The sequence below is a fragment of the Macrotis lagotis genome, chromosome 1, assembly GCF_037893015.1.
Source record: "Macrotis lagotis isolate mMagLag1 chromosome 1, bilby.v1.9.chrom.fasta, whole genome shotgun sequence".
Lineage (NCBI taxonomy): Eukaryota > Metazoa > Chordata > Mammalia > Peramelemorphia > Peramelidae > Macrotis > Macrotis lagotis.
The window spans coordinates 300396828-300423050 of record NC_133658.1 but is presented as its reverse complement, the minus strand read 5'-3'; the positions used below and the strand labels follow the sequence as shown (position 1 = coordinate 300423050).

At 34.5% G+C, this 26223-nt stretch overlaps 1 protein-coding gene across 1 annotated transcript; it reads right to left on the bottom strand.

Moving 5' to 3' along the window:
* Nucleotides 1-47: 47 nt before the first annotated feature.
* Nucleotides 48-26223, bottom strand: LOC141505447 (liver carboxylesterase 1-like). Its single transcript, XM_074211285.1, has 14 exons — nucleotides 26116-26223; nucleotides 20076-20280; nucleotides 18648-18792; nucleotides 16927-17060; nucleotides 15209-15362; nucleotides 13883-13987; nucleotides 12899-13003; nucleotides 11192-11230; nucleotides 7275-7415; nucleotides 6401-6481; nucleotides 5168-5315; nucleotides 3862-3993; nucleotides 2594-2666; nucleotides 48-587 (listed from the first exon to the last, which is right to left on the bottom strand). Exons 1-14 carry the CDS (start codon nucleotides 26195-26197, stop codon nucleotides 431-433), a joined length of 1701 nt encoding a protein of 566 aa, XP_074067386.1. The 5' UTR covers nucleotides 26198-26223; the 3' UTR covers nucleotides 48-430.

Sequence of the window (26223 nt, the reverse complement as noted above, 5' to 3'; positions counted from 1 at the left end):
GAGAAAAACTGTGATGACATTCAAATACAAGAGCTAATATTGATTATTCCAAATGCTCATTTATTCTCATAAGAAAGACAAAATCTCATGTATATATATATGTAAGTAGCAAGAATCACAAAAGAAAGATTGTATATAATCCAACCCAAAACAACCATACCCATTGAAAACTGATTCTTTATAGCACTATGAGAAGAAAATATTTTAGACTCTGGACTCCAAATATGTCAGTGTCAAAGCAGAGGGGCCCCTCACCCTCATATTCATGATGTTGACAAATGATTGTTTGCATTTCTGCCTAGTACCCTGGTGCTCCATCTTCATGTTCAGAATTTCCCTTACCACCAGAGCTAGGCACCCAAGCAAGGCAACAATTTCTTCTTGTCCAGGTCCACAGGTTGACCTGTACAGGTCATTAAAAATGATCTCCCTACTCTTCATTTGGTTCCTTTGCCAAGAGCTCAGTTAAAAATGCCACTTCCTTAGCCTTCAACTTCTTGGCTATTTTGCAGGTAATGTTAATTTGTAGATACTCTTCATTCTGATCATATTGAGGCCACTTCAGCAACCCTTCACCATTAGGGTTTCTGGAAATATAACAAAGAATTTTTAAACATTATTACCACTTAATTACTGGTGATCATAGTGAGAAAAGTGAAGAAGTAATGGAGAATTGAATAAATATACTGAGACAAACTTCTAGTATTTGAGCATTATTATGTTCCATGTTTGTCGATAACACTTCAAGACATCCTATAATACAATAAAACAATAATTATCAAAATTATTTTGTATAGGTTAAAAACCAGAAAAATAATCAGTAGAACAGACTGGATAAGGAAGATTGATAAACAAATGAACTCAGGAACCCAGTGTTTGATAAAGCCAAGAAGATAAATTACTTGGGTAAGAAGTCCTTATTTGATGTGGCTCTTTGTTCCATTTCTACTTAGATAACTCAAGAAGAAAATATAATCAATGATGATGACTTATTAATATATTAATAAAATGGAAACATCCTTGTGATCTCTTTACAAAATGTGAACATCTGTCTTTGAATTAGAAGAAGCAAATACCTACTAGAAAAATATTGTTAGGTCCCTTTAATGAAGTCCTTTAAGGAAGAACCTGGACCTTGAGAGGTATTGACTGAGGATAAGAAAAATTTCTCCTTCCTTCCCCTTTTGGAAATAGTATCTAATAGGAGCACTATTTGTCCAGAAGTAGAAACTAGTTCAGTAGTTCTAGAGTTACTTACAGATTCAGAAAGACAGTCATTCATGTGGTAGTACCTCTGAGAGGGGGGAAAAAGAGCTATCTAGGAATTCAAGAGAAAACTAGTTCTAGCAATCAAGAGTTATTTGATAGGGAAGAATAGGTACTAAGACCCCCAGTTCAGCAATATATCCATCAGAGATGCAGTACCTCAAGTGGGAGAATTAAAAGGACTCCAAATGAAAGAAAGAACATTTAGGTATAACAATAATAGTGTAATGATTAGTCTTGACCATATAATTCCCTACGTTTCTACCATCTTACTCTAAATTTATCCTGACTCTCCATATAGATGTCATATGCATTTATGGGAGAGTATATCGCAGATTTATGAAAATAATATTTTCTTTGTCAAATATTTCTAATAAATGTTTGACACAAAAACAAGACTAAAATATATTCCCTAATATTCCATATGAGAAGCGTTCATAAAAGGATTGCAAATTATAAACAGCCAGATAAAAGAACTGTGAATCACTTCTAGGAAGAGAAATACAAACCAAAGCAATCCCAGTGTTTCTCCTCACATCCATAAAATTGACAAATATGTTGAAAGGACAGATTAGTCAAGGTTAGAAAGATTACAGAATGACAGGCAAACTAATGCACTAGTGGTAGAATTCTGAAGTGTTCCAACCATTCTAGAAAATAATTTGGTATTATGAAAATAAAAAAGATCAAAAGGTTTAGACTCTAAGAATCCCATTGCTAGTCATTTGGCTCAAGGAAGATAATGACAAAAATCAAGATATAAAATTATTTTGTGCAAAAATATTTATACTAAAGTCTTCTGTAGTACGAAAGAAATGGGGGAGAGTTCCATGTTCCAACATGATTTGAAGAATGGATAAATATGTTATAGAACATGAATGAAATGGAAAAGTAATGAGCTATAAGAAATAATGAATATGATGAATTGCAGAAATATTGGAAGACCTGAACTGATGTAAATGGAGAAACCAGAACCATGAATAACATGTAATAATTAAAAAACATTAATGAAAAGAATAGTAATGATTCATAAAAATGAATTCTCTCATAGTAATGGCCAAACTTGGTCTTAAAAAAGAGATGTGAAAATCCCTTCTCTATACTTCTTACTTTCTAGAGGTGGGAGACCATCAATAGATATTTCATCATCTGTCATATATGGTTCATAAGTTTGTTATTTTTGCCGAAACTTTTTGATTATTTGTTATCAGAGGAAGCTCCTTAGGAAGAAAAGGAAGAGGGGATATCATGAGAAGAACAGGTGATATGAAAACAAAACATATCAACAAAAGTTTTTAATTATTTCCATTTTCTATATGAATCTCACCCATTCCAAGCAAAGTTGCCCCAATATTTCATCATCATCCTGCTAAATTGCTTCTCATCTTCTGAGAAACCATCTGAAATTAGAATTATAGGTATTGGAATGTGATTAGAAGTTGTAAATGAGCAAAACTGCAAAATTTATCTTCAGTGTCCACCCCACTTTCTTTGCTTTCATAGCTTAATTGCTCTTAGAAGCTTCCTACTCCTCCCAAACTTCTTGGCCCATTCTTTGCACATTGCCTCTTTCCTATGTGCTTTTCCTGGAGCTGAATATATGATAAATATATATATATATATATATATATATATATATATATATATATATATATATAAGATTTTATAGCTGAGAGGACTCACCTCTTTGAGCCCCAACCTTTTACAGTTTGGGAAGCTGAGAGCCAAAAAGGAGATTATGTGACCTTTCTAAGAGTGTATAAGTAAGAGAGAGATGAGATTTGAACCCAGATTCTAAAGTTTCAAATCCATTGTTCCTACCATTAGGTCAAGTTCCAATGAGCCATCTAAAACCTGAGTGTTTATAGTATTAACATTCTACCTGAAGACTTCTTGTGGTGTGCACAATGGAAAAGTAAAGTCAAAAGAAAATTGGACTCAGATAATTTTTCCTGAGTGGGTAATACTTAGGAATCCATAGGCATCCCAATGAAATCAGTTACCATTTGCCATACTTGAACAGAAAATTTGGGAAAAGAATAGAGGTCATAGCTCAAAAATGGAAGGAAGCTACATGTCTATAGAATGCTGATGTGCTCTCCAATTTTGAAAGACAGAGAGACTCTTTGCTCTCTTAACCTTCTTTCCAGCATCTCCTAAAGTAAGGCAACAATGAAAGGAAACTATATTTCTGAAGAAAAGTTATCTTGAAAGCTTGTGGCATTACTTGTGATAAATTAGAGAATCTTAGGGTCAGAAAGGATCTCAGATGTTCCCTATTTCAATCCACCAAGAACAAGAATCCCATATATATTCCTGACAAGTGGTTGAGACTTTTGATGAATAGTCAGAAATGTGACAGGAGACTAACATCTCATGTCAATTTACTCACTATTCCCCAGTTTTCTCATTCATAATTTGGGGATAATAATCTACTTCACAGGGGTGTTGTGAGGACCAAATAAGATAAAGGATAGGAGGACACTTTAGTAATCTAAAGGTATTGAAAACATATAAGAACTAAAAATTATTTTTCAAAAAAGACCAGTAGGTAGTATTTTTATAAAGCTTATGTAGGAAATAAAGATCCATTACCTCTTAAAAATGGAGACCCAAACATAAAGAAGAGATCATCTCCATGATCTGCTCTGACTGTTGCTGGTTTCAGGTTTCTCCAAATACTTGCGGGATGCTGAAATTCATATATGTAGGTGAGTGCCCCTGAATCTGAAAGGAAAGAAAGTGGTAGAAAATTCTAGAATCATTTATTACAGATGGAAATCCTGAAACAACCTCTGGAAAGCTTTTTTAAAAAGTTTGTGCTATGCAACATTATAATTTTAAAAATTATAAAGCCTAGGTTCAAGACATAAAATAACTGAAGGTGTCAACAGAGGCATGCAGAACAATGGCCCACATTGAATAAAGTATGTTATTTTTAAAGTTGTTATTTATCCCAAATCATTTCATTAAAAGTCTAAGCCCTGCCTTCCTGGTATAGAATCTTATATTTAGCTATGAGAATAGAGGCCATCTAGTTAAGGCCATTATATCCTGTAGAAATACCCTTGATATCATCCCTTCACAGTTATCCAGCAATTGATTGATAAAGGCAACCAGATCTAGTTTTTCACACAATAGATATAATCTTGGGAAGTTCATGCAGTCTCCTCTTTGGCTCCCAAAATGTAAAGGGAAGGAGCTCAACTAGATGATTCCTACCAACTATAAATCCCTTTCACCTCATGGGAGTTAGGGGCATAGATCTGGAAGTCTGAATTTTTCTTTTTTTTTCTTTTATTCATTGTTTATAATACCTTATAGTAAAATTTAGCTGGATATTATATAATACTATACAGATCTTTTTGCATTTTTGAGCTTTGAAATTTTTTCTTTAACATCTACTGGCCTTTGTGTGCCATTTGCATCTTCTACAAAACTCTCAAAAACAAACCTCTCAAAAAATTCTCATTTAATTTCTTATGCCAGCCCTCAATATCTCAAACCTATGATGGGAAAACTTATGATGGGGAAGGAATAACTGCATATTATGCAATCAATATTTATCAGCCATGATTAAGATTAGGGTGCTTCTCTTCTCCAGTTGACCAATGTCCCTAATCTAGGTTAAGCTATCCCCCTTTCTCACAATCAGTTCCTAACTCCACCATGATATACTGCATGTCCTTGCACTATGCATTTCTATACAGGAAATATTCAAACAAGGATTTCCATTCAGGTCTTCAAATCTATTAACTTCTTTCATTATATAGGCAACTATCTATCCTTTTTCTGGGTATGGTCCATCCCAAGTGACCAGGGAGTAGGCTAATATCTTTGACTAAAAAATTGAAGGAATATCTTATGCTCATCTCCTCCCTCATGGTTCTCAGAAACTTACCCCTGAAATGCCGAGCCAAAATCACAGTTGGAATTCCAATTGTCAAGTCTCCTAGCATATCCAGAAAAAGTCGTTGCTTTTTGACAGGATCATTGGTCACTCCAAGATACTTCTGAGTTATCACAGAAGTAAGATTTTTGGGAATCTTCTAAAATGGTCAATGAAACAAGAAGTAAAAAATGACTAATTGTTTCTATCATTTATTCATCATTTCATCTTTCTATTTACTTGATGTCTTGCTTAAAATTGCCCCAACTCACATCTTCTACAACATTGTGAATGTATTATCAACATTGTAATTTGCATTGCAATATTATGAAATTCTGCTTTAAATTGTCTAGGAAAATAACCTATTTGTAGCATTGCTTATTATGCTGACTTAACCTGAAATGTATCTTATCTAAAAATGTTGTTTAGTGGTATATATTATTGACAGTTGGAGGAATTTTAAGGATTATTACTTTTTTGCTAGGTCCCTGTGTGAAACATTTAGCAGAATATAGGGATGAAAAGGAAGAATTCCTATTGCAGGAAATGGTAGATAGGGAGCTGAATAAGTTCATGGTTATGTGATTCTGTAGGGGAATTTTTCTGGCAAGACATAACATAAAGCATATTTGGATAAATGCCTTAGAAAAGATAAAACAAAAAAGTATGCTATTACATTGCTTCAAGGTGGGCAAGAATACTTCCAAATAGAGTGGAGATATTGGTTAGAGAAGATATGATGAATTCATTATATGTATTTTTCACTGGTTTTAACTTACAGGTGAGAGGACCACATCTCTTCCTTCTTTATGGGTAATAAATTCAATTTTTTGGTTATTGCTGAAATCATTTTGCCCTCTAACATTTATGATGCTAGAATATGCAACTTTCAAAATTTGCTTTAATTAGATAAAACAAAACACGGAGTTTTCAGTTTTCTAACCTAAACATACATCTATCAGTTAAGCTACTTTGCTCTCTGAGTAGTACTTTCTGTCTGTCCTGAAAGGGAAAGAATTAAATTGCTCTGGAAATTGTACTGCAATGGACATCAGGAGACATGGATTTAAGTCCTACCTCTGTCACAGCCTAGATATGTGACTTTTGGAAGATTACATCCCTTCTCAGGATCTCAGGGATTTGATGGTTCCCTGAGTTCTAACATTCTAAGTGTTTTCTGACTTTGGACATCCATGTTTTAAGTTCCCTCCTAGATCTTATATTCTATGTCTCTAAATTTCTTACAACAATTGGATAAGAGTCCCACAATAGTTCTGCTGCTTCCTCTTGGTCCAATCCATCCTTTGACAAAGGATATCCCCTTGCCTGCAAAAGAAGAAGAAGAAGAAAGTTCAAAGTTTAAACCATAAAGCATAAGTGGTTAATGAGAGGAAATTAAAAATATCTATTTGACACAAATGAAGGAAATTATTTTATCTTCAAATTTGAAGTAAAATTCTCTGATGAGTAGGATGAGTTGAATGAACTGACATGGTTCACTATATGGACCAAGAAATCACACAAATAAAAAAGATGAAAAAATAGCATTTTTTTCAACTTTTAAAAGTAGCATTTGTCCCATTTCTTCTAGGAAGACAGAACTGGAATTTCTATGGTCCCCAAAGGATTGGTCAATGGACAGTTTCTAGCTTCCTTTCAGAGCAATGAGACCCAAAGGGAGCCTAACTAATACTAAAACCATATTCTATTACTTTTTAAGAATGTTATCCTTTAGAATATAGATACCACTTGTAGAGATTATTTTGAACCCTTTATACATGAATAGTTACCATTTATATGTGTGTGAGCAAATTTATCACAGGTTTTAGGAGCTCTTCAATCTAGTTCAACATTTTACAGATAAGGAAATTGAAGTTCACAGAAGAGAATTAAATAATTTACAGAAGGTTATAATAACAAAAAAAAGACCCAAAATTCAAACCTATGTCAGCAGGTCTCACATTTGGTGCTCTTTCCACAGTATCATATTGCTTCACGGCATATTAAATGAAGGATGAGAAAATCCAATATACTAAATGAAGCCTTTTCTCAGTTCAGTCAATGGGAAATTGAGAAAAGGAAGAGAACCCAAGAATTCAGAATAAACACAAGCTCTTACAGTTGGCAAAATCCAACCAAATTCATCATTGGTAATTCCCATCAACAAGGAAATGCCATCAAATCGCATTTCAGCCAGGAGCTCTTCAGGACTTTTGGGGAAAAATGCCCCATCCACAACTGTAGGCAAGAATATATAATTCTGGAAGGAAAAGAAATAACAATATGACTGAGGGTTGAATTTCCTCAAACAAGAAAAATTTTATTATATAACTTTCTCTAAAGCTTATGGAGGGACACAGTACTTTATCTTTTGATAAGATCAGCAAAGAAAAGAATCTGATTTCTGAAATTCAAGGATAGTTGTGACATTGTCTTTATCTCACAATGAATTAATTACTTATGATCAATTACTTTTGACTTGTATACAACTATTTTAGTACAATAGATTAGAACATCTGAAAAAACAACTTGTTAAACTTGTTGCATGTTCAAAGTATATTAAAAGATTACTATATAAGTCCATTGTAAAAGATTCTCCTGGTTACGAATTATTGAATGTGGATATGTTATTTCCTCATCTTTTTGAGGCCAAACAAGTACATTTTTCCCAAGGAATTTTTTCTCATTATTTTATTTCATATAGATTTCTTTCCTCTTTGAAAGTAACTTTTAATTTACTTAATCATAAAGTAAAAACTATAGAACATGGAAGCAATAAGTCAAAGTTTGATCCATGACTCCAATACTTATGACCAACTGTCAGGACAAATCCCTTACAGTCTCTAAATATCAGTTTACAAGACTACATGTATTACAAGATGGTTCATGTAAAATGTGTTTTATATATAAATATGTATATATTATATATATCACCAAATTATGAAGCAATCAAAACCAGAACTGTGAGCTAGTATCATAACCCATACATATAGAAATATATTTTTATTTTTACATACACATATATATATTCATATAAACCCATATAGTAATACCTATTGACATAATATATGAAGACAACTCTATATATGTTTGGATTTATATATATACTATACAAACAAGCAAAATAAAACAAAAAAATACACTGTCACATATGTTTATTTTGCATGTTTGGTTTATTTATTCTGTCACAGAAGTTAAAAATCTAAGTCAGAGAAATGAGAATTCAAAGGTCATCTATTCTAAACTGAACTTGAACTGGAATTTCCTCTATAATTTATTGTTTTTAAATAGTTCTAATTATTAAAAAAGTGTTCTTTTAAAATCAAGACTCTTCAGTTTCTACCCATCATTCATAGAGGTAGTCTACAAAGTCAAAATTGAAAAAATCAAATTGCTTTCCCACATGACAACTCTTCATCTTCTTCAACACAGCTACCATGTCCTTCCTCTATATTCCCTTCTGGAGGCTAAATATGCCTCTCCTTAATTTTAATCTCCTATGGCCTAAACTAGATGGTCAGTGGTTCAGTATAAGTTTTCCAAGAGATCCACATCAGAGTTTTCCAGGAACACACATCTGGTTGTATGCTATTTCAGCTTTTAAATTCCTGGTTCTGATAAAGGCCTATAATGCATGATAGTAAATTTGCACATGAGCCAGTGTTAGAAGAACAAGATAAACATAATGAATGATAGTATTCAAAAATATATTGAAAGAGCATTGGACTGAATGTGATAAAATCAGATTTAGTGGCAATAAATGTTAAATCTTATACTTGATATATTTCCTAAGTACAATATGGAGGAGATATGGTTAGATTGCAATTTGTCTAGAAAAGATCTGGAGACTTTTTTATATAGACAATATCAGTCAGGATAGAGAAGCCAAAAAAAAAAAAAAAGCTAATTTAAACTTAGGTTGTATTAAGAGAGGCATTGCTTTCAGGAATAAGACAATAATAGTCCCACTGTACTTTGCTTGTATTACACATCATCCAGAGAGCATTGACAAGTTGAAGGGTACCCAAAGGAGTACCTGATGAAGTTATTTAAATGGTGAAGGAATTTAAATCTATGATATATAAAGTTCTATTGAAGATCCTGCAAAACATAAGACTTGGTAGAAAGGGTAAGATAACATCAGCCATGTTCAAGAATGTAAATTACTGTCAGGTAGAAATTGCAAAGAACTCATTTAGGCTTCATGTCAGGAAAAGTTTATTAATTAGAGCTTTCCTAAATTGAAATGCAGACAGGTAAGTCACACAGTGAGTAGAAAGTCAGTCCTGGATTCAGGAAAACCTGAGTTTAAATCTCTCCTCAGACGCTTACTAGTTGTGTGGCTCTGAGCCACTCTGTTTGTCTCAATTTCCTCACCTATAAAATGAGGTGGAGAAGGAAATGGCAAACTGCTCCAGTATCTTTGACAAAAAACTCCAAAAGTGGCACAATTAGTGAACACAACTGAAACAACTAAGCAACAGCAACAGCATCAATAGCAGCAAAAATTGAACTGAATATCCTTAGGTGACAGTGATTTTTTGTATGAGTTGACCTAGACAAGTGCAAATAAAGGTCCTTCCAATTTTTAAATTCTATGATTCCATGAATCCATAAATAAAATTGTCTAAGGTAGGGCCAGCTAGGTGGTACAGTGGATAGAGCACCAGCCCCGGAGTCAGCACGACCCAAGTTCAAATACAGCCTCAGATACTTAATAATTGCCCACCTGTGTGACTTTGGACAAGTCATTAACCCAATTGCCTAAAAATAATTTTTTAAAAAAATTGTCTAAGGTATAAGAATAGCACTTTCATATATATAAGTCACATAGGCATCTTATCTCATTTTGTTCTGACAATGTCATAAGGTAAGCAGTGAAAGGACTATTATACTGCATTTTCAAGCAGATAAGAAAACTGAGGTTTAAGGGGTTACAGGATCATAGGAATCAGAAGTAGAAGGGATCTTAGAAATCCCTTAGACAAGTACCCTTATTTAACAAATATTCTATTCCATAAGCATTTTCATAATTATATGCTAGTGATAGATGAATTCCGAAGTTGGAACTCAAACAGTCCTTGTTCTTAAGAAGCTTTCATATTCACCTAGAGGAAAAGAAATTCTTCACTGCATCTTTTTAACAGGTGAGAAAATTGAGGCTCTAAGAGGAGATTGACAAAGCCCAAACTAATACACTAATCTGAGTTTTCCTGATTTCTAATCCAGGACACTTTCCTCTGTAGCAAACTGCCATAAATAACAACAGGATTACAGAAGGAGACTCTCAAAGGATTGTTATAACTAAAGTACATATCAGAACTTGAGTACAATCATGGGACAAAGAATTAGAAAATTCAGGAGACCATACATAGAAATAGAGGAATTGGAGAGAATCTCTTTTTCTTAGTTCAAGAGATCTTCTTGAACTTACAATTTTAGGAAAACAACTTTAGAAAAATGGAATCTTCGTGACTTCTGCATACATTAATCTACCTACAAGGATGACTAAATTTATAGTAAAGATGATAAGAGAAGTGGGATTAGGATGATCTGTAATTTCTACTAAATCAAATCAACAAGACTTGGAATTTCAAATGGACAAGAAACTAGATATTTTCCAGTCAATAATTAATGTAAAGTAAAAGTCTTCTGTTGCAATTGCAGTTGTTTCACAGGGTATGCAAAGAGTGGTAGAGATTTGTAAGAATAAACTTAATTGCCCAGAGCCTCGGCCTCATCTCTGAGAGTTTCTGTAGGGCATCCTTGACTCACCTAAAATGGTTCTCTAGTCGAGAATGTTTTTTGTATTTTTTTACTTCAAATTATCTGGTATGAATTTTAAAAAATATTTCTGGAATCCTCTACTATAGAACTATTTTGGCAGAGACTTTAGGATAGTAGAGAAAAAAAGTTACATAAAGCCTTAATAGGGTTTCTTAACCTGGTATCTATGAACTTAAATGTTTACTAGCTTAAGTGTTAACTAACTTAAAGGAATCAAAAGTTAAAATCAAAATAACAAAGATAATTTACCTTTGTGGGATCTCCGTTAAAAGCCAATTGTTGAAATTTCTGTGAAGGAAAAAAAATAGAATGCACTGAGAGAAATTTCCCAGAAAGAACTGATCTTGCTAATTCCCTTCATCATCAGCTTCATTCTCATAGTGTTCTCAAGAAGGTGCTCAGGAAAGAAGTACAAAGTTTATAGGTATCTGGTCTACCACATTGCCTAGCAATGCCTAGATGTAAAAGTCACAAAGAGAATCGCAGGAACCACTACCTCAAGTCCTTCTCTCTCTTATTTACGCCTAACTCATCATAGGCCTTTGGAAGAAAATACAGGTAAGACAAACTATCTTAGAAATGATTGGTGGTTCCTTTTATTCCAAATTGTTCAAAATCTAATCTTTCATAGAATATCTCTGCCTCATACAATACTTGACCTCCATTCCAAGAGAGAAAATGGAGAAAAGAGGATAGCACTATCTATTCAGTATGCCTAAAATAAAGATTGTATTTGGTGCAGACTATGCCCATGTTGCTGACATTCTTCTAGGAAGAATTCCAACATTGCTTTAAGTACTTAAAATATTTTCATAACTGTTTTTGAACATAATTCATTTCCCCTGTAATTGTATGTATTTCACTATAATCTCTACACTCTCCCTAGATTCCTTGCTAACAAAATAATACCACATGTGGAAAGTAAAGAATTGAAGGAAATGTAAAAGTCACTATAGGTCTAATAAACATCTTTCCTTCATTTGTCTAACATCATTTTAATTTCAGGAATTAAAAGGTCATTTCAAGGCTATATTTTGCCCTTCATATGTGGATACAATCTTAATCCAGGGTTAGGATGATTCATGGAGAAAATAATAACTGATATGGTAAATATCCCTCTCTTCAGGGAAAGCCTTAACACCTGAGACTCTCTATGGCTCCAGGATACATAGGCCATTATCCCCTGCCTTAGACTTCTTTAAAAGAATAAATTCTCTAAGATACGTGAATTGAGGGAGAATCAAATGGTTTTCTTGCCTAGACCGTTATACTGAGACATGAGAAAATCATAAATGAAACCAAGAAATTCATTTCCCAGATCATATCTTAGGTGATTGTCAAATCCACTAGAGTCTGTTGCAGGGACCTTTGTGAAAATCGTAGCTATAACTAGGATGGGATTAGCAAGACTTTTTTCATACTGTATCAAAATACAGATACAGATTGTAGTACTTTATTTTAGGGGGTTTTTTTGCAAGGGAAACGGGGTTAAGTGGCTTGCCCAAGGCCATGCAGCTTGGTAATTATTAAGTGTCTGAGACTGGATTTGAACCCAGGTACTCCTGACTCCAAGGCTGGTGCTTTATCCACTATACCACCTAGCCACCCCTAGATTGTAGTACTTTAAATCTTCAACATATAAACAACCAAACCTAGCATCCAGTTAGCAAAAGTAGAAAGCTTCCAAATGGTATGCAAGTTGTAGTACAGGAGACAAATTCTTTGCTGGCCTTCTTATAAGCCATAACATATACTCCTAACAATACAACTAGTATTCTGGCAAAAAAAAAACTTCTAATAAAACAACAAAAACCATGGGTACTTATCATTCCAGAAATCACAGCATATTGACCATAAAAATCATTCATATTGCATGGGGGAAATTTGAGACTGAAGTAACCACTTACAGTGAAAGTTACTAAAGGGACAAGAAATAAGGACTTTAAGGTCACCTACCATCTCCTCAGTTATGTTCAAGATCTCATCTTCTGTCTTCTGCCTCATACAATGAACCATGATGGCTGATGTAGTTGTTTTACATCCTGCAAAAGCTGCAATTTTCTATATCAAAATATAATGGGATATTTTAGCCTAGTAGTCCATAGGATAGAATAATTATATACAAAGGACTATATGTGTGACTTTTTAATAACATATTGTGGAAAAGAATGCAGTAAATCTGAAGTCAGAGGACTTGACTTCAAATCCTGACTCTGTCCCTTGCTTCCTATGTGACATGAGGAAGTCACTTCCCTACTCAGGTCCTCCATTCTTTTCTTATTTAGTATTTTATTTTCCCCAGTTTCATGTAAAACACTTTTAACATTCACTTTTAACACTTTAATTTCTAAATTCTCTCTTCTTCCCTTCTCACTTTTACCCCCCCCCATTGAGAAGGCAAGGAATTTGATATAAATTATACATGTGTGGTCATGCAAAAATTACATAATAGTCATGTTGTGAAAGAAAACATAGACCTAAAAAATTAACCCTCACGAAAAATAAAGTAAAAAAGCATACTTCAATATGTATGTACATACCACCAGTTCTTCCTCTTAGGATAGATAGCACTCTACACAAGTCCTTCAGAGTTATCTTGAATCATCATATAACTGAGAAAAGCTAAACCATTCACAACTGATCACCTTATAATTGTGCTCTTATCAGCTCATGTAGGACTTCCCATGTTTCTCTGAGAGCATTCTGCTCATCATTTCCCATGACAAAAATAGGATTCTATCATAATCACATACCACAACTTTTTAAGCCATTCCCCAGCTGATGGGCATCCCTTCAATTTTCAATTCATTTGTCATCAGAAAAGAGTTACAGGATCTCAATTCTTAAGGAAAATGAAGTGGTTAAAATAGATGACCTCTAATGTCCCTTGTAGCTTGACCACTTCAATGCAGTCAAGTGTTTGAAATGTTAAGAGCCTACCTCAGCAATTGGTTTGATGTTGTTAGTAAACAAATCTTTGGAAAGGACAACTCCACTCTGCAAAATAGCTCGATGAAAGAGATTCTTGGACAAAGGAGACAGAACCTGAGAGAACAGCAGATGGAAATGAAATTATAATTCACCCCCACAGTTGTAACTAGGGTAGAGCAACCATGGCTTTGGAGGATTTAAAGGATGCTGACAAACCCTATCTTCATTTGCTAAATTTAAAAAAAAAACTGGATTTAGCACTTAGTTACTAAAATAATTAGCTAAAATAAAGGCAGGGTCAGTGAGAAAGGGGCTGATATAATACATGGAAGGTCAACCTTGGAGTACAAGTTTTTCCCTTAACACTCACTGATTGTGTGACCCTGGACAAGTGATTTAATTTGTCAATCTCTTCAAGGAGTTTTCTAAGACCATAAATTACAGAACAATTACTAATTTACATTTTTTGCACATCAGGCGTTCATATTACTGATGAAATCATGGAATTGAGCTCTGCCTGAAATCTACCTAAAAAACAGTCAAAATAAGAAAATAGCAGAGGGAACATTCCCTTCCCCAGCTTATCACACTCCATTATAGTTCTGCCTAAATTTTAAAAATGCTTGTAGTAATAAATGTACTAGAATCTTCCTTCCCCAAAGTTTATTTTTTGTTTCCTCTCCCCCACCCCAATTTGTCTTAAAATATTGATTCAAAGCCTTGTCTTAGATGCAAAATGATTCCTTACAGCATGATTCAAAAGTCTCAGTGCAATCAAATAAAATATGGTCAATAGTGTGCTAATTTCATAAAGTTTATTTCAGTTATCTTAAGGAAATATTATGTAGATTTTGATGATACTCTGAACTACCTAGAGTACATGGAAAGAACACTGGATATGGAATCTAGAGACATGGGAATGAGTCCCATTTAGACTTCATGACAGTGAGACTTTAGCCACTACATCTGCATCTCAGTTTTCTTATCTTTAAAAATAAGAGGAGGAATAATGTATATATTACCTATTTATTATGGAATCTGTAAGGAAAACAATTTTAAAGTATGCTAAAAGTGATAGTTGTTGCTATTATTAATATAAAAGTATATCATTTTGAAAAATGAGTACATTCTATACCCCCTAGATCTCTGTACTTAAGTCATATTCTACTATATGCTAAGTAAATATGTCCACTATTTTGCATCACATATGATCATTGCATATTGTTTAAAGAACTAAAGTATCTTTTTATACCAGAAGCTTGGGCTTCTGTTTTGAGTTCAGAAACAATGAAAGAACCCATGGATCGATCAAAGCAAGGTACTTTGAAATCTCACCAATGCTGAAGCACTAAAACCTCCTGATGCTTCACCAAAGATGGTCACTAAGCTCGGGTCTCCTCCAAAGTTGGCAATATTCTTCTGAATCCAGTGTAGGGCTGCCACTTGGTCTAAGCAACCCCAGTTCCCCGAAGCATGTTCATCTCCAGTGCTTCAAGGGAAAGAAAAGGTGGTACAGGAATACAATGGAAATTTATTGTGCTTTAAAAAACATAAATGTCAGATTCTAGGGAAGCATGGAATGAGTTGCAGGATCTGATGCTAAATGAAAGGAGTAGAACAAAGAGAAAAATGTACACATCAACATCAACATTGTAAGGTGATCCATCTTGACAGAAGTAGCTCTGCTCTGCAGTTGAGAGAGCTAGGTCAACCATATTAGATGGGCTATGGACAATCCCCATCCAGAGGAAGAAAAACAAAACAAAACAAAAACAAAACAAAACAAAAACAAAAACCCTTCAGAATCTGATAAACATTTTATAAAAATTATCTCTTATGTATCTCTTTTCCTTAATCCTAATTCTTCATACCAAGTTTGATTTATCTGTAAACATGTTTATCAAAAATGTATATGTACAATGTTAACCTGACTGTTCTCTGCTGAGGGGAGGGAGGTGGGAAGAGAGGGTGGAAGGAAATTTTGTAACTTAAAAAATATCCATATGCATATAGATGGATGTGGAAAAAACTTTCAGAACATATCCTTGAAAAAATAACTTATCAATGAAAAAAATGAACTCCTGGCCAAAACTACAGAAAAACTGATACTGGTCTACCTGACCAGACTTTTCTCAAATTATTCCCCTTTATATATTCTCTGATTCAGTTTAACCTTATTATACTATATCCCACTTTCTCATCCTGGCTTCTCTCTTCTTGACTTTATTCACATATCGCCCATGCCAGCAATGGACTCACCCCTCCCTCCTTAGATATCTGTCCAATCTTCTCTTTTCCTTTTTGGTTCAAAGTCGGTACTGCCTCCTGCTTAAACCTTCCCTGGATATTCTTCTCTCATAAATGAAAAAGGACTTTCCCTCTCAAATTTCTCATAAGATGTTTATACCTCTATCTCCCCATTATTTTTAACTTTCCTACCATTAGACTGTAAACAAGATTACCTCCATGCCTAACTGTGTCCAACTTCATAATGAATGGTGAGCATGCTAGTCATTTTTAATAAATGTTTGTTCATTTGAATTGTATGGTTTTTACATGGAAAGGACTCAATGTGTACAAAAGGAATGAATGAATACATAAAGTATCTTCAGTCCAACCTTGATAGATTGGACAGATATCAACTGATACCCTCTGGCAACAAAGGACCAACTAGAGTGTGACAAGTGACATTGGTACTAATTACATGCTCACAGTACAACAGGCACAGTCCTTACCTCAGGCCCTGAAACCTTAATATTACATGATAAAAGTAATACAACAAATACATACACACACACACATACACACACACCCATATATATTATATATATTTATATATAACATAATATATATATATATATATGTATATAATACAGGTTCCAGGAAAGTCACTGCAGGAAATAGAAATATTCTTTGTCAGGGTGAGTTCATTAAATTCATGCTTTTCAAATATCAGACTCTAAAAGAATCAGAGAACTTCAAAAATGAGAATACTAAGGACAGCTTCACGCAACTTGTTGGTATCATTTGAATTTCTGAACTCCAGATCTTACCTAAAGAACCCTAAGATGTCCAATCGGTACTGAATGCTCACCACCACCACATTCTCTAGGGTGGAGAGGGCCAGCCCATCATAAGTTGAAGCTTCACCCAATCTCAAGTCCCCTCCATAGATCCACACCATCACCTGAAAAATAAGGAGGAAAATTGTTTTGATCAAAGAACTCTGAATTAAGAGAAACCTCAGAAAGTGAATGTCTGAACTACTCAGAGCATATACATTTTATAACCCTTTTTTTAGGGAAGAGGTATGTTATAGTAGAAAGGCTCCTTGAATAGAGATCAACAGACTTATGTTCAAGGGCATACTATATCACTACCTTGTTTTATGATCCAAGGCTAATTAATTTCCTTTTCTAAATTCTAAATTGGTGCAAAGATTGTGATCCTTAAAGTCATCTCTAGCTCTGACATTTTGACCCCATGTTACTCCATGGAAATACTTTTTTCATTCATTCATTCAATAAAGGGAAGAAAATTTGTGAAGGTATACTGCACATATAAGCCAACCAATCCAACAAATATTTATTAAGCATATACTATGAATCAGATTGTACCTTGTGATGTCTAACCTTTGTTCTCAAAAAGACCATAACATCAAGGGAGGTGATGTCATGATGAGCACTTAAATTGTATTTGAGTGAGGGGGTGCTGTGCTATGTCAACATTCTCACTTTCTCCTCTAGAGTCATCTGAGTACAGTGGCCAGATAAGAATCGGGTCAAATGGAGATGGCCCAGAATTTGAGGCAATCAAGGTTAAGTGACTTGTCCAGCATCACACAGCTAGTAAATATCAAGTGTCTGATGATGGATTTGAGTTCCAATCCTCCTGACTTCAAGGTCAGTGATCTATCCATTGTGCGACCTAGTTACCCGCTGTGCCTCATAGTAGAAAAACCAAGACAAAATCAGTTCCCCTAGGGCTTACATTCTGAAATACAAGATTACACATATGTATGTAAATATATATATATATATATATATATATATATATGTAAAATAGATTAAAGACAACTTTTTAGAAGAGCACTTGGAACTGGGGAAATTAGGAAAAATCTCATTTAGGAGGAGGTGGTATTTGAGTGCAACTTTGAAGATAACTAGGGATTCTATGAGGTAGAGATAAGTCTATGTAAAGACATTGAGGTGGAAAATGGCAATTCATGTGTAAAGAAAAATTCAAAGGCAATTTGGACTGATATGGTGAGTATCTGAATGGGCATCAATAAATTCAGAACGATAGAATTACAAAATTATCTCATTTGATCCTCATAACTCTATGAGGGGGTGTTATTATTATTAGTAGTACTGATAAAATAGCAAGGAAGTGATAGGGTCACATCTGAGTTTTAAGAATATGAGGACTTCAGTTGAATGTGGCAAAAGAATTGGAATAGGAAGAAGCCTAAATAAGGAGAACACTTAAAAAAAACTGTGGTATTTTATTATTTCACTATTTCTTGTTTTCTCCCAGATTCACTTTGCAATCCTCTCCTAGGTTATCACTGAGGAAAACTGAAGTGAAATAGATTAAACTAAATGACTTTTCTAAGGTCATAAAGTTTAACCACTGGGCATGGGAGATTTCAACTATTACTACTCCCTCCAGACAAAGGGCTGTTTCCAGATGTCTAGTGCTATAGAAACAAGAGGTAACCATGATTAATCTATTGATTCCTAATCATAGCCAACCCCTGCCCTAGGCTTCTTACCGGTAAGTTAGTTTCCTTAGTCAGGTCAGCTGGTGTGTAAATATTTAAATACAAACAATCTTCAGAAAACCTCAATGAGATGCTTTCATTCCTTAAGAGATAGAGATTTCTAAAGTACATTGATGCAACAGGGTTCTGGGTACATCTGTGCAACAAAATATGAGAAAATCATTCTTTTTAATCAGCATTTTAGTAAAGCATATTTGGGTTCACAGAATTACATGTAAGAGGCTGTCAAGTTTAGTGATCACTTAGTCAAAGATTCTTATTTTACAACTAGAGACCCTTAGAAGGAAACCAGCTTATCTGAGGGCATATGGGAAATAAATAAGAGTGAGAAGACAATTCAGATCATCACTCCACCCCTGGTTGCCCCTCGATTAATTAAGGTTTGACAAATTACTGAACATTTCTTTGATTTTCTTTCAGTTTATATTCCACTAAAATTTTTACTTTGAACATGTCACTTAAGTTTTCTTTTTAGCAAAATGAGATAGTAGAAAATAGATGGTTCCCTATGGTCTCTTTCAATTCTGATCATCTATGAATAAAATATTGACTAGTGTTAAGAACAAGAGTGGAAAAGGAGAAGTACATATGTATATATATATATAAATGTAGCAAAAGTATTTTGAAATATTTATGCTTTTCCAGGGGGCATTCAGATGCAAAATCAGGTCCTAGACTTGTACTAACAATAATTAGGGTTCATTGGCCCTCAATATTTTCCCTACTGTACTAAAATGTATGTTTTTTTTCTTCTTCTATACTTTATTGTAAGTAATGCCTATCATATTACCAGAAAAAAGCCTATGCCCCATTTCATCAATACAAAAAACAAGTGGTCAGGTTATTTGCCCTGAATTACAGCTACAAAGTAACAGACCCACAGTTAGAATCCTCATTTTTATTTGAAGGCTTTTTGTTCCAAACTACCCTGCTTCACATCCTCTGAACCCGATGAGAGCAATGAAGAAATTTTATAACTAGGGATGACACTGGCATGACATTAATGGAAGCAAGGGGCATTTGCTACTCTGCTAGGAATTTTATGCCTATGACTTTATTTGACTCTAAAGGAGAAAATAATTCAATGTACACAGCATCTATCTGGGTTTCCATACTGCCATAGAACCATTATTTATTTCTTTATTTTTACTGAAGTTCCCAGAGTAGGTGAATCATGTCATATCTCAGGAGCAGCCCAACGTGAAAACATGAGAGGCATGTCTCCAACAAACCCTCCAGTGTCTGATAAGGTTTACGATAGAAGGCTGAAAATGAGAAAAGCAGTACTATTTCCCAGGGGAGGACAAAATGAAGGATCATTAAATGGTTTGACTAGAAACTAATCCAAGCATAAGAACATAATTCTTCACCTTTTTTCTCAATTTTATTCCCTCCCTTCCCAAGAAAACTAATACTTACGCGGGTGGGTATGAGGTAGTGTTCTTCACATAACTCCAAGGCTCTGGAGGTTGGGGTGGACTGAATCTCAGAGGTCCAAGAGGAGGTTTGGCAAAAGGAATACCCAGGAAAACATGGACAGGTGTGTCAAATTCTTGCAGTCTTAGTTGTTTTCCTTGGACTTTCCCATATTCAGTGTTCACTACTATTGAAGGCTGCCATTGCCCTGTACCACAATGAGAGAAAGGAAGTTAGGTTCACGAGGGAGGAAACAGAACCACGGACAATCATTAGGATTATCAGGAACCATAGCCAGCTCTGCCTGTTTTTAGAAGGACAATTTTAGCTTAGACAAGTTAGTTTTCTAGGCTTTAGATTTCTCATCTATTAGTGTTAATAATAGTAGTCTACTGAATTCTTTCATATTTCAATAAAGAACATGGATATGAAAATGATCAGAAGCTATAACTAAGAATAAATCATATTTCTATAAAACTTTACTATTTTCAGAACACTCTCTTCATAGTCCTTTATAAGATGAGTAGTAGATTTTATTTGAATTTTATAGATGAACAAATACAGATTCATAGGAGTCAAATAACCTGCCCAAGGTTACATAAACAGTGTTTCATAAAGGTAAGTTCAATGTGTTTTACACCATCCCATAAGGTGCAACAAGAAAACCATTTGATAGTGATACACATGATCTCTATTTTTTTCCTGTGGAAAACCTGTAGTTTTTTAATCAATTCATTTGTTCATTTAATCAATTGAATTTATTGAAAATTTATCAGCAGTTCATTTTTCTTGGCCCTGATGGGTACTAGATGAATGAGATATAGAGATGAATTCTACTCCTTTTGGAATGTTGAATTACACATTCCACCTCAGAAAATTTATGCTATGTTATGATATGGAGCCAAGAGGCATCAGCCCCTTGTCATGTACTCACTTGACACTCATTGATACCAAATCACTAAACTACTCCTGGGTTGCAGATTTGGTCACCCTAAAATGGGACAGGCTAAATAATATAAAATATGCCATGACCAACAGTTTAAATTCTGCTAGAGATCATTGTGACTTGTTTTGGTCAGTTTTCTCAAATAGATTTCATGAAACAAGCCATTTTTGTTCATAGATGACAGTCTCCAAGTCCAGATAGAGCCTGGATTTGATGATGTGTGGGAAAGGATAGAAATGCAATCTATTGGCAGCTCGAGTGCCTGCAGAAAAAAGTAATAGATTAGCTAAGAGTTCAGAAACCTCTCAGAAGATATCTGGTGTCTGGGTACAGTACTATGTTACCTAATGGCACTTTACTATACATATATATATATATATATATATATATATATATATATATATTATATTAATTGGATACACTGCAAGCTACTTGGTTTGCACCACATGCTACTTAGCTTCCTTATCCTTCCTTCCTTTGGAACATATTCAGATCACCTAATATGCAGGCAATAATATGAATGTAAAGGACCTGATTCTTGGAGAAGATATTCTGCCTTCCTTTAGTACATGCATTGTAATAGCCTTTGCCCTATACTTTCATAACTAAAAAAATGTGCATCTTTAAAACAACCATACTGTGGTACTCTAGGGCTTTTTTTTGTGCAGCATTCAGAAAGAGAGATTTAAGATCACCTACAGTTACAGAGCTAGTGAAGAGAAAGACTACCTTACCTTCCCTTAAAGGCCTTATGGATCAAAAAAAAAAAAAAAGAACTGAGTTTCGATCTGTTTTATTTGACCCATTCAGTTCCAGGAACAAGCACTGGAATCATGGTTCCAATTTGATATGGGAATTCTATCACTAAAAAAGATGATGATGAGGTCTTCAACAGAAAGGGGAAAAATTTGAAAAAAAAGAGATTATTGTTGAGGAATAATCAGTTCCATTTAGGACATCCAATAGGTTCTTGGTATTATAGGACCAAGGTTAGGACTAGCAGAAACAACTATTCAACAATTGAATGATAGGAGCTGATAAGAGTGATGAAAAAAATGGCAGGTCTAGGACACATTCACAAGGAATTTTCAACATTAGCATTCAGGTGATCAATGTGATTCAGTGATGACCTAGTAATAGAAACTAAAAAATAATGTCTGAACAGGCAGGGGAGCTGCAAAAATATAAAACATTTTGCAAACTTTAAAAGACTATACAAATATTCTAATCATAGCAAAAATTAAGAAAATAATTATATCATTATCATTTATTCCAATGAAATTCAGATTCATCTGGGACATGTTAATATCCTGCCATTATTCATCTGATATAAGTTATACATGGACAACCACATTTAATGTATTTCCTTATAATGCATGTTGTAAAAGAAGAATCAATACTAAAATGGGGGGAAAATATGAGAAAGAAAAAAAGAGCATAAAATAAGTTTTAAAAAGTGAAAATGTTGACCTGCATTCTGACTTCAGTTTTTTCCTTTGGATGTAGAAGGCATTTTCCAACTCAAGTTTAGTGGTATCATGAAATGGCTCTACCAGGGCTGTTTGCCAACGAAAGGTGGCTTCTCCATTGCAACTAATTTTCATTTATTCAGATATCTTTAGAATCATCCAAAACTTTGTTACCTGCTACTGTGGCTGGTGAACATCTCCACTACAGCAAAAAGACAATAGCTCTGTCAATCTATTCTTTTTAAAATTTAAACTATTGGGGTGGCTAGGTGATGCAGTGGACAGAGCACTGTCCCTGGAGTCAGGAAGACCTGAGCTCAAATTTGGTCTCAGACAATAGTTACCTAGCTCTGTGGTCTTGGGCAAGCCACTTAACCCCATTACCTTGCAAAAAAAAAACCCTACAAAAATAATTTAATCTGTTGCTATTCATTTTGATTAATTTTGATTTTTTAAATTAATATGAATTTGCTTTCTCTCTCTTCCATCTCCTCCCTCTGCCATGAATGAGACAGAAAAAAAAAACAAAATTTGTCAGAATTATGTATAAGGAGGTAGAAAAAAATTCCCCTATTGTCTCTAACTGAAAAAAAATTTCTCAGTCTACATGTTGAGTTCATTGCCTCTCTTTTAGGAGTTGAATGACAAGTTTCATCCCAAGTGTTCTGAAATCTTTCAATAATGTTCTACCACAAATTCTTTTCCTCACATCATGCTGCATTGATTCAAACAATCAATGTCAACCAAATCTTTGAACTTGATCATGTACTGTGGTTGTTATAGTTACTAAACTTTTCACTTCAGGGAAAGGCTTCAGTTTTCTTTTGTCAGTAATTTTAATCAATTATTTAGCTAGACCACGCACAGAAAATAATGCTAAGAGCATGTCTTTGGACTCACTTTTCTGTACTGCATTCTTTGAGTCCCCAAGTTTAGTTCTCATTTGATTTATGATCAGAAACCAATTTATTGCTTACTTTTTATCATTTTATCATTTTGCCCCAGACAGATCATATTGTTTAGTGGAAGAAATCTCTCCCAACTCTCTGATACACCCCTCTCATCCCTTTGCTTATTGATACCTATTTCCTTTTAGTTCTGGACTACTTGATCTAACACAAAAGAACTCTGTGGCCTTCAGTTCACTATTTCTTTACTACAGTTGATCACTACAGTCCAATAGGAAGATAAGTCAAAAGTGTAGCTTAAATATAGTTTCTGCAGAGTGGCAGCATGAAATAATAATGAAAAGGCTATGAGAGTAGCCACCTGGCTTCTGGTCCAATCTTTATTACTGAATTACCCTTCTCTCTTTTTTCCTCTTGACCTCAGTTTCCACTGCAGAATGGGAGTGCTAAAATAGATCATCTCTAAGCTTCCATCCAACTCTGACATATCAGAATCTGGACTATGAAATTTCTTTTTGACCCTTTTTGTCTTGCATAAGTTAGGTAATTATTCTCTTTTTCTTTGCCACAAGGATCACATTGCCTTTATATTAAATAGGGACAACTTTGTTACTTTAAGTGATTCATATTCCAGAGTATTTTCTATACTGTTGGACCTTAATCTGTGTTGGGTCATGGACCTCTTTGGCAATTTGATGAAGATGAAACCCATCTTAGAATAATGCTTTTAAATATATAAATAAAATGTACAGGAATACAAAGGAAGACAAATATGATTAAGTGCTATTATTAAAGTATTTTGAAAACCAGTTAATTCACAAATTTCTGGTTAAAAACCTTTTCACTAAAGTGAACAAAATCAGGAAAACATTGTAAATACAGTAGCAGCTAAACTGTATAATGATCAACTATGATCAACTTAGCTCTTCTCAGCAATACAGTGGTCAAAGACAATTGTAAAAGATTTGTCAGGGGCAGCTAGGTGGCACAGGGGATAAAGCACCGGCCCTGGAGTCAGGAGTACCTGAGTTCAATTACGGTCTCAGACACTTTATAATTACCTAGCTGTGTGGCCTTGGGCAAGCCACTTAACCACATTGCCTAGCAAACACCTAAAGAAAAAAAAAAGATTTGTCATGGGAAATATCACTCACAACCAGGAAAAAAAAAAGAACTATGAAGTCTAAATGCAAATCAAAGCACTTTATTTTCACTTTTCTAATTTGCTTTTTCTTTCTTTTGTTTTTCTCTTTTGTTCTGATTTTTGTTTCACAGCGTGTCTAATATGGGAACATGTTTAATATGATTGTGCAGCTTGGGGATGGGGGAAGGAAGGGAGAGATGGAGAAAGTTTTACAAAAATAAATGTTGCCTCTCAGGCTGGCCAATGTGACCAGAAAGGACAATGATTACTGTTGGAAGGGTTGTGGGAAATATGGGACACTATTACCTTGTTGGTAGAGCTGTGAACTTATCCAACCTTTCTGGAAAGCAATTTGGAACTATACCCAAAGGGCAACAAAAATGTGCATATCCTTTGAACCAGCAATACCATTGCTGGGTGTATACCCTGAAGAGATGAAGAAAAGGAGTAAAAACATCAATTGTACAAAAAATATTCATAGCAGCTCTGGTTGTGGTGGCAAAGAATTGGAAAACAAGTAAATGTCCTTCAATTGGGGAATGGCTTAGCAAACTGTTATATGTATTTCTTGGAACACTATTGTTCTATTAGAAATCAAGAGGGATGGAAATTCAGGGAAGCCTGGAGGGATTGGCATGAACTGATGCTGAGTGAGATTGAGCAGAACCAGAAAAACACCGTACACCCAAACAGCAGCATGGGGGCAATGATCAATGTTGATGGACTTCCTCATTCCATCAGTGCAACAATCAAGGAGAATTTGGGGCTCTCTGCAATGGAGAATACCATCTGTATCCAGAGAAAGAAATGCGGAGTTTGAACAAAGACCAAGGACTATTACCTTTAATTTAGGAAAAAAACCTGATATCTTATTGTCTGATCTTGCTGTCTCTTATTATGTTTCTTCCTTAAGGATATGATTTCTCTCTCATCACATTCAATTTGGATCAGTGTATACCATGGAACCAATGTAAAGACTGGCAAATTGCCTTCTGGGGGGGATGGGGGAAGGGAAGTAAGATTACAAGAAAAATTGTAAAACTCAAAATAAAATCTTTATAATTCAAATAAATGAAGGTTGAAAGATATCTCTACATGTAACTGGAAAAAAATTATGATGATTTTTTTAAAGAGACACTCTTCACTAGACAAATACAAAACCAGAGTCACTAAAGATTGTTCTAAGTAGAACACTCATCAGCCTAGAAGGGTCAGCTTTCTCCTGATTCTGCATTAAAATACATGGAAGCATATGAGTACGGACACGTGCACACACACATATGCACACAGACACACATATACACTTTTTCCCATGACAAGTCAAAGAAAAACAAGTATACATTTTAAATTCTATCACAAAAACTAGTCCTCATGTAATAGAAATTTACAATTTTGCATACAATCTTTCTTGTTAGGGTTTGTTCTTTGTTCATTGAAATATTTTTGTTTATTGTAAATTAAGTTCATAATAAAAAAGAAAAGAAAATACCTTTCTAGTTTTCTCCCAAGATATTAGCAAGAGTCCTGTTTGTGTCTATTATGTTTTTGGAGAGAGAATAAAACACCTTACCCTTACCTGTGAAAGCAGTGATAAAGCCAGTGGAGCACAGAACCACTGAAATCAGCCAAAGCTTGTTGGTATCAGTGGTTTGCCACATGGTTGTTTAGGAAGTTGAACCCTCAT

What these genes read in the sequence shown, in the direction of transcription:
- LOC141505447 (XM_074211285.1), bottom strand. Translation starts at nt 26,197, where the DNA reads ATGTGGCAAACCACTGATACCAACAAGCTTTGGCTGATTTCAGTGGTT. An exon ending in CTAAGGAAACTAACTTACCG is followed by an intron (nt 17,061 to 18,647) that starts GTAAGAAGCCTA and finishes CTTATTTTTCAG; the next exon opens with GTGATGGTGTGGATCTATGG. An exon ending in GGCAACTTTGCTTGGAATGG is followed by an intron (nt 588 to 2,593) that starts GTGAGATTCATA and finishes TTATATTTCCAG; the next exon opens with AAACCCTAATGGTGAAGGGT.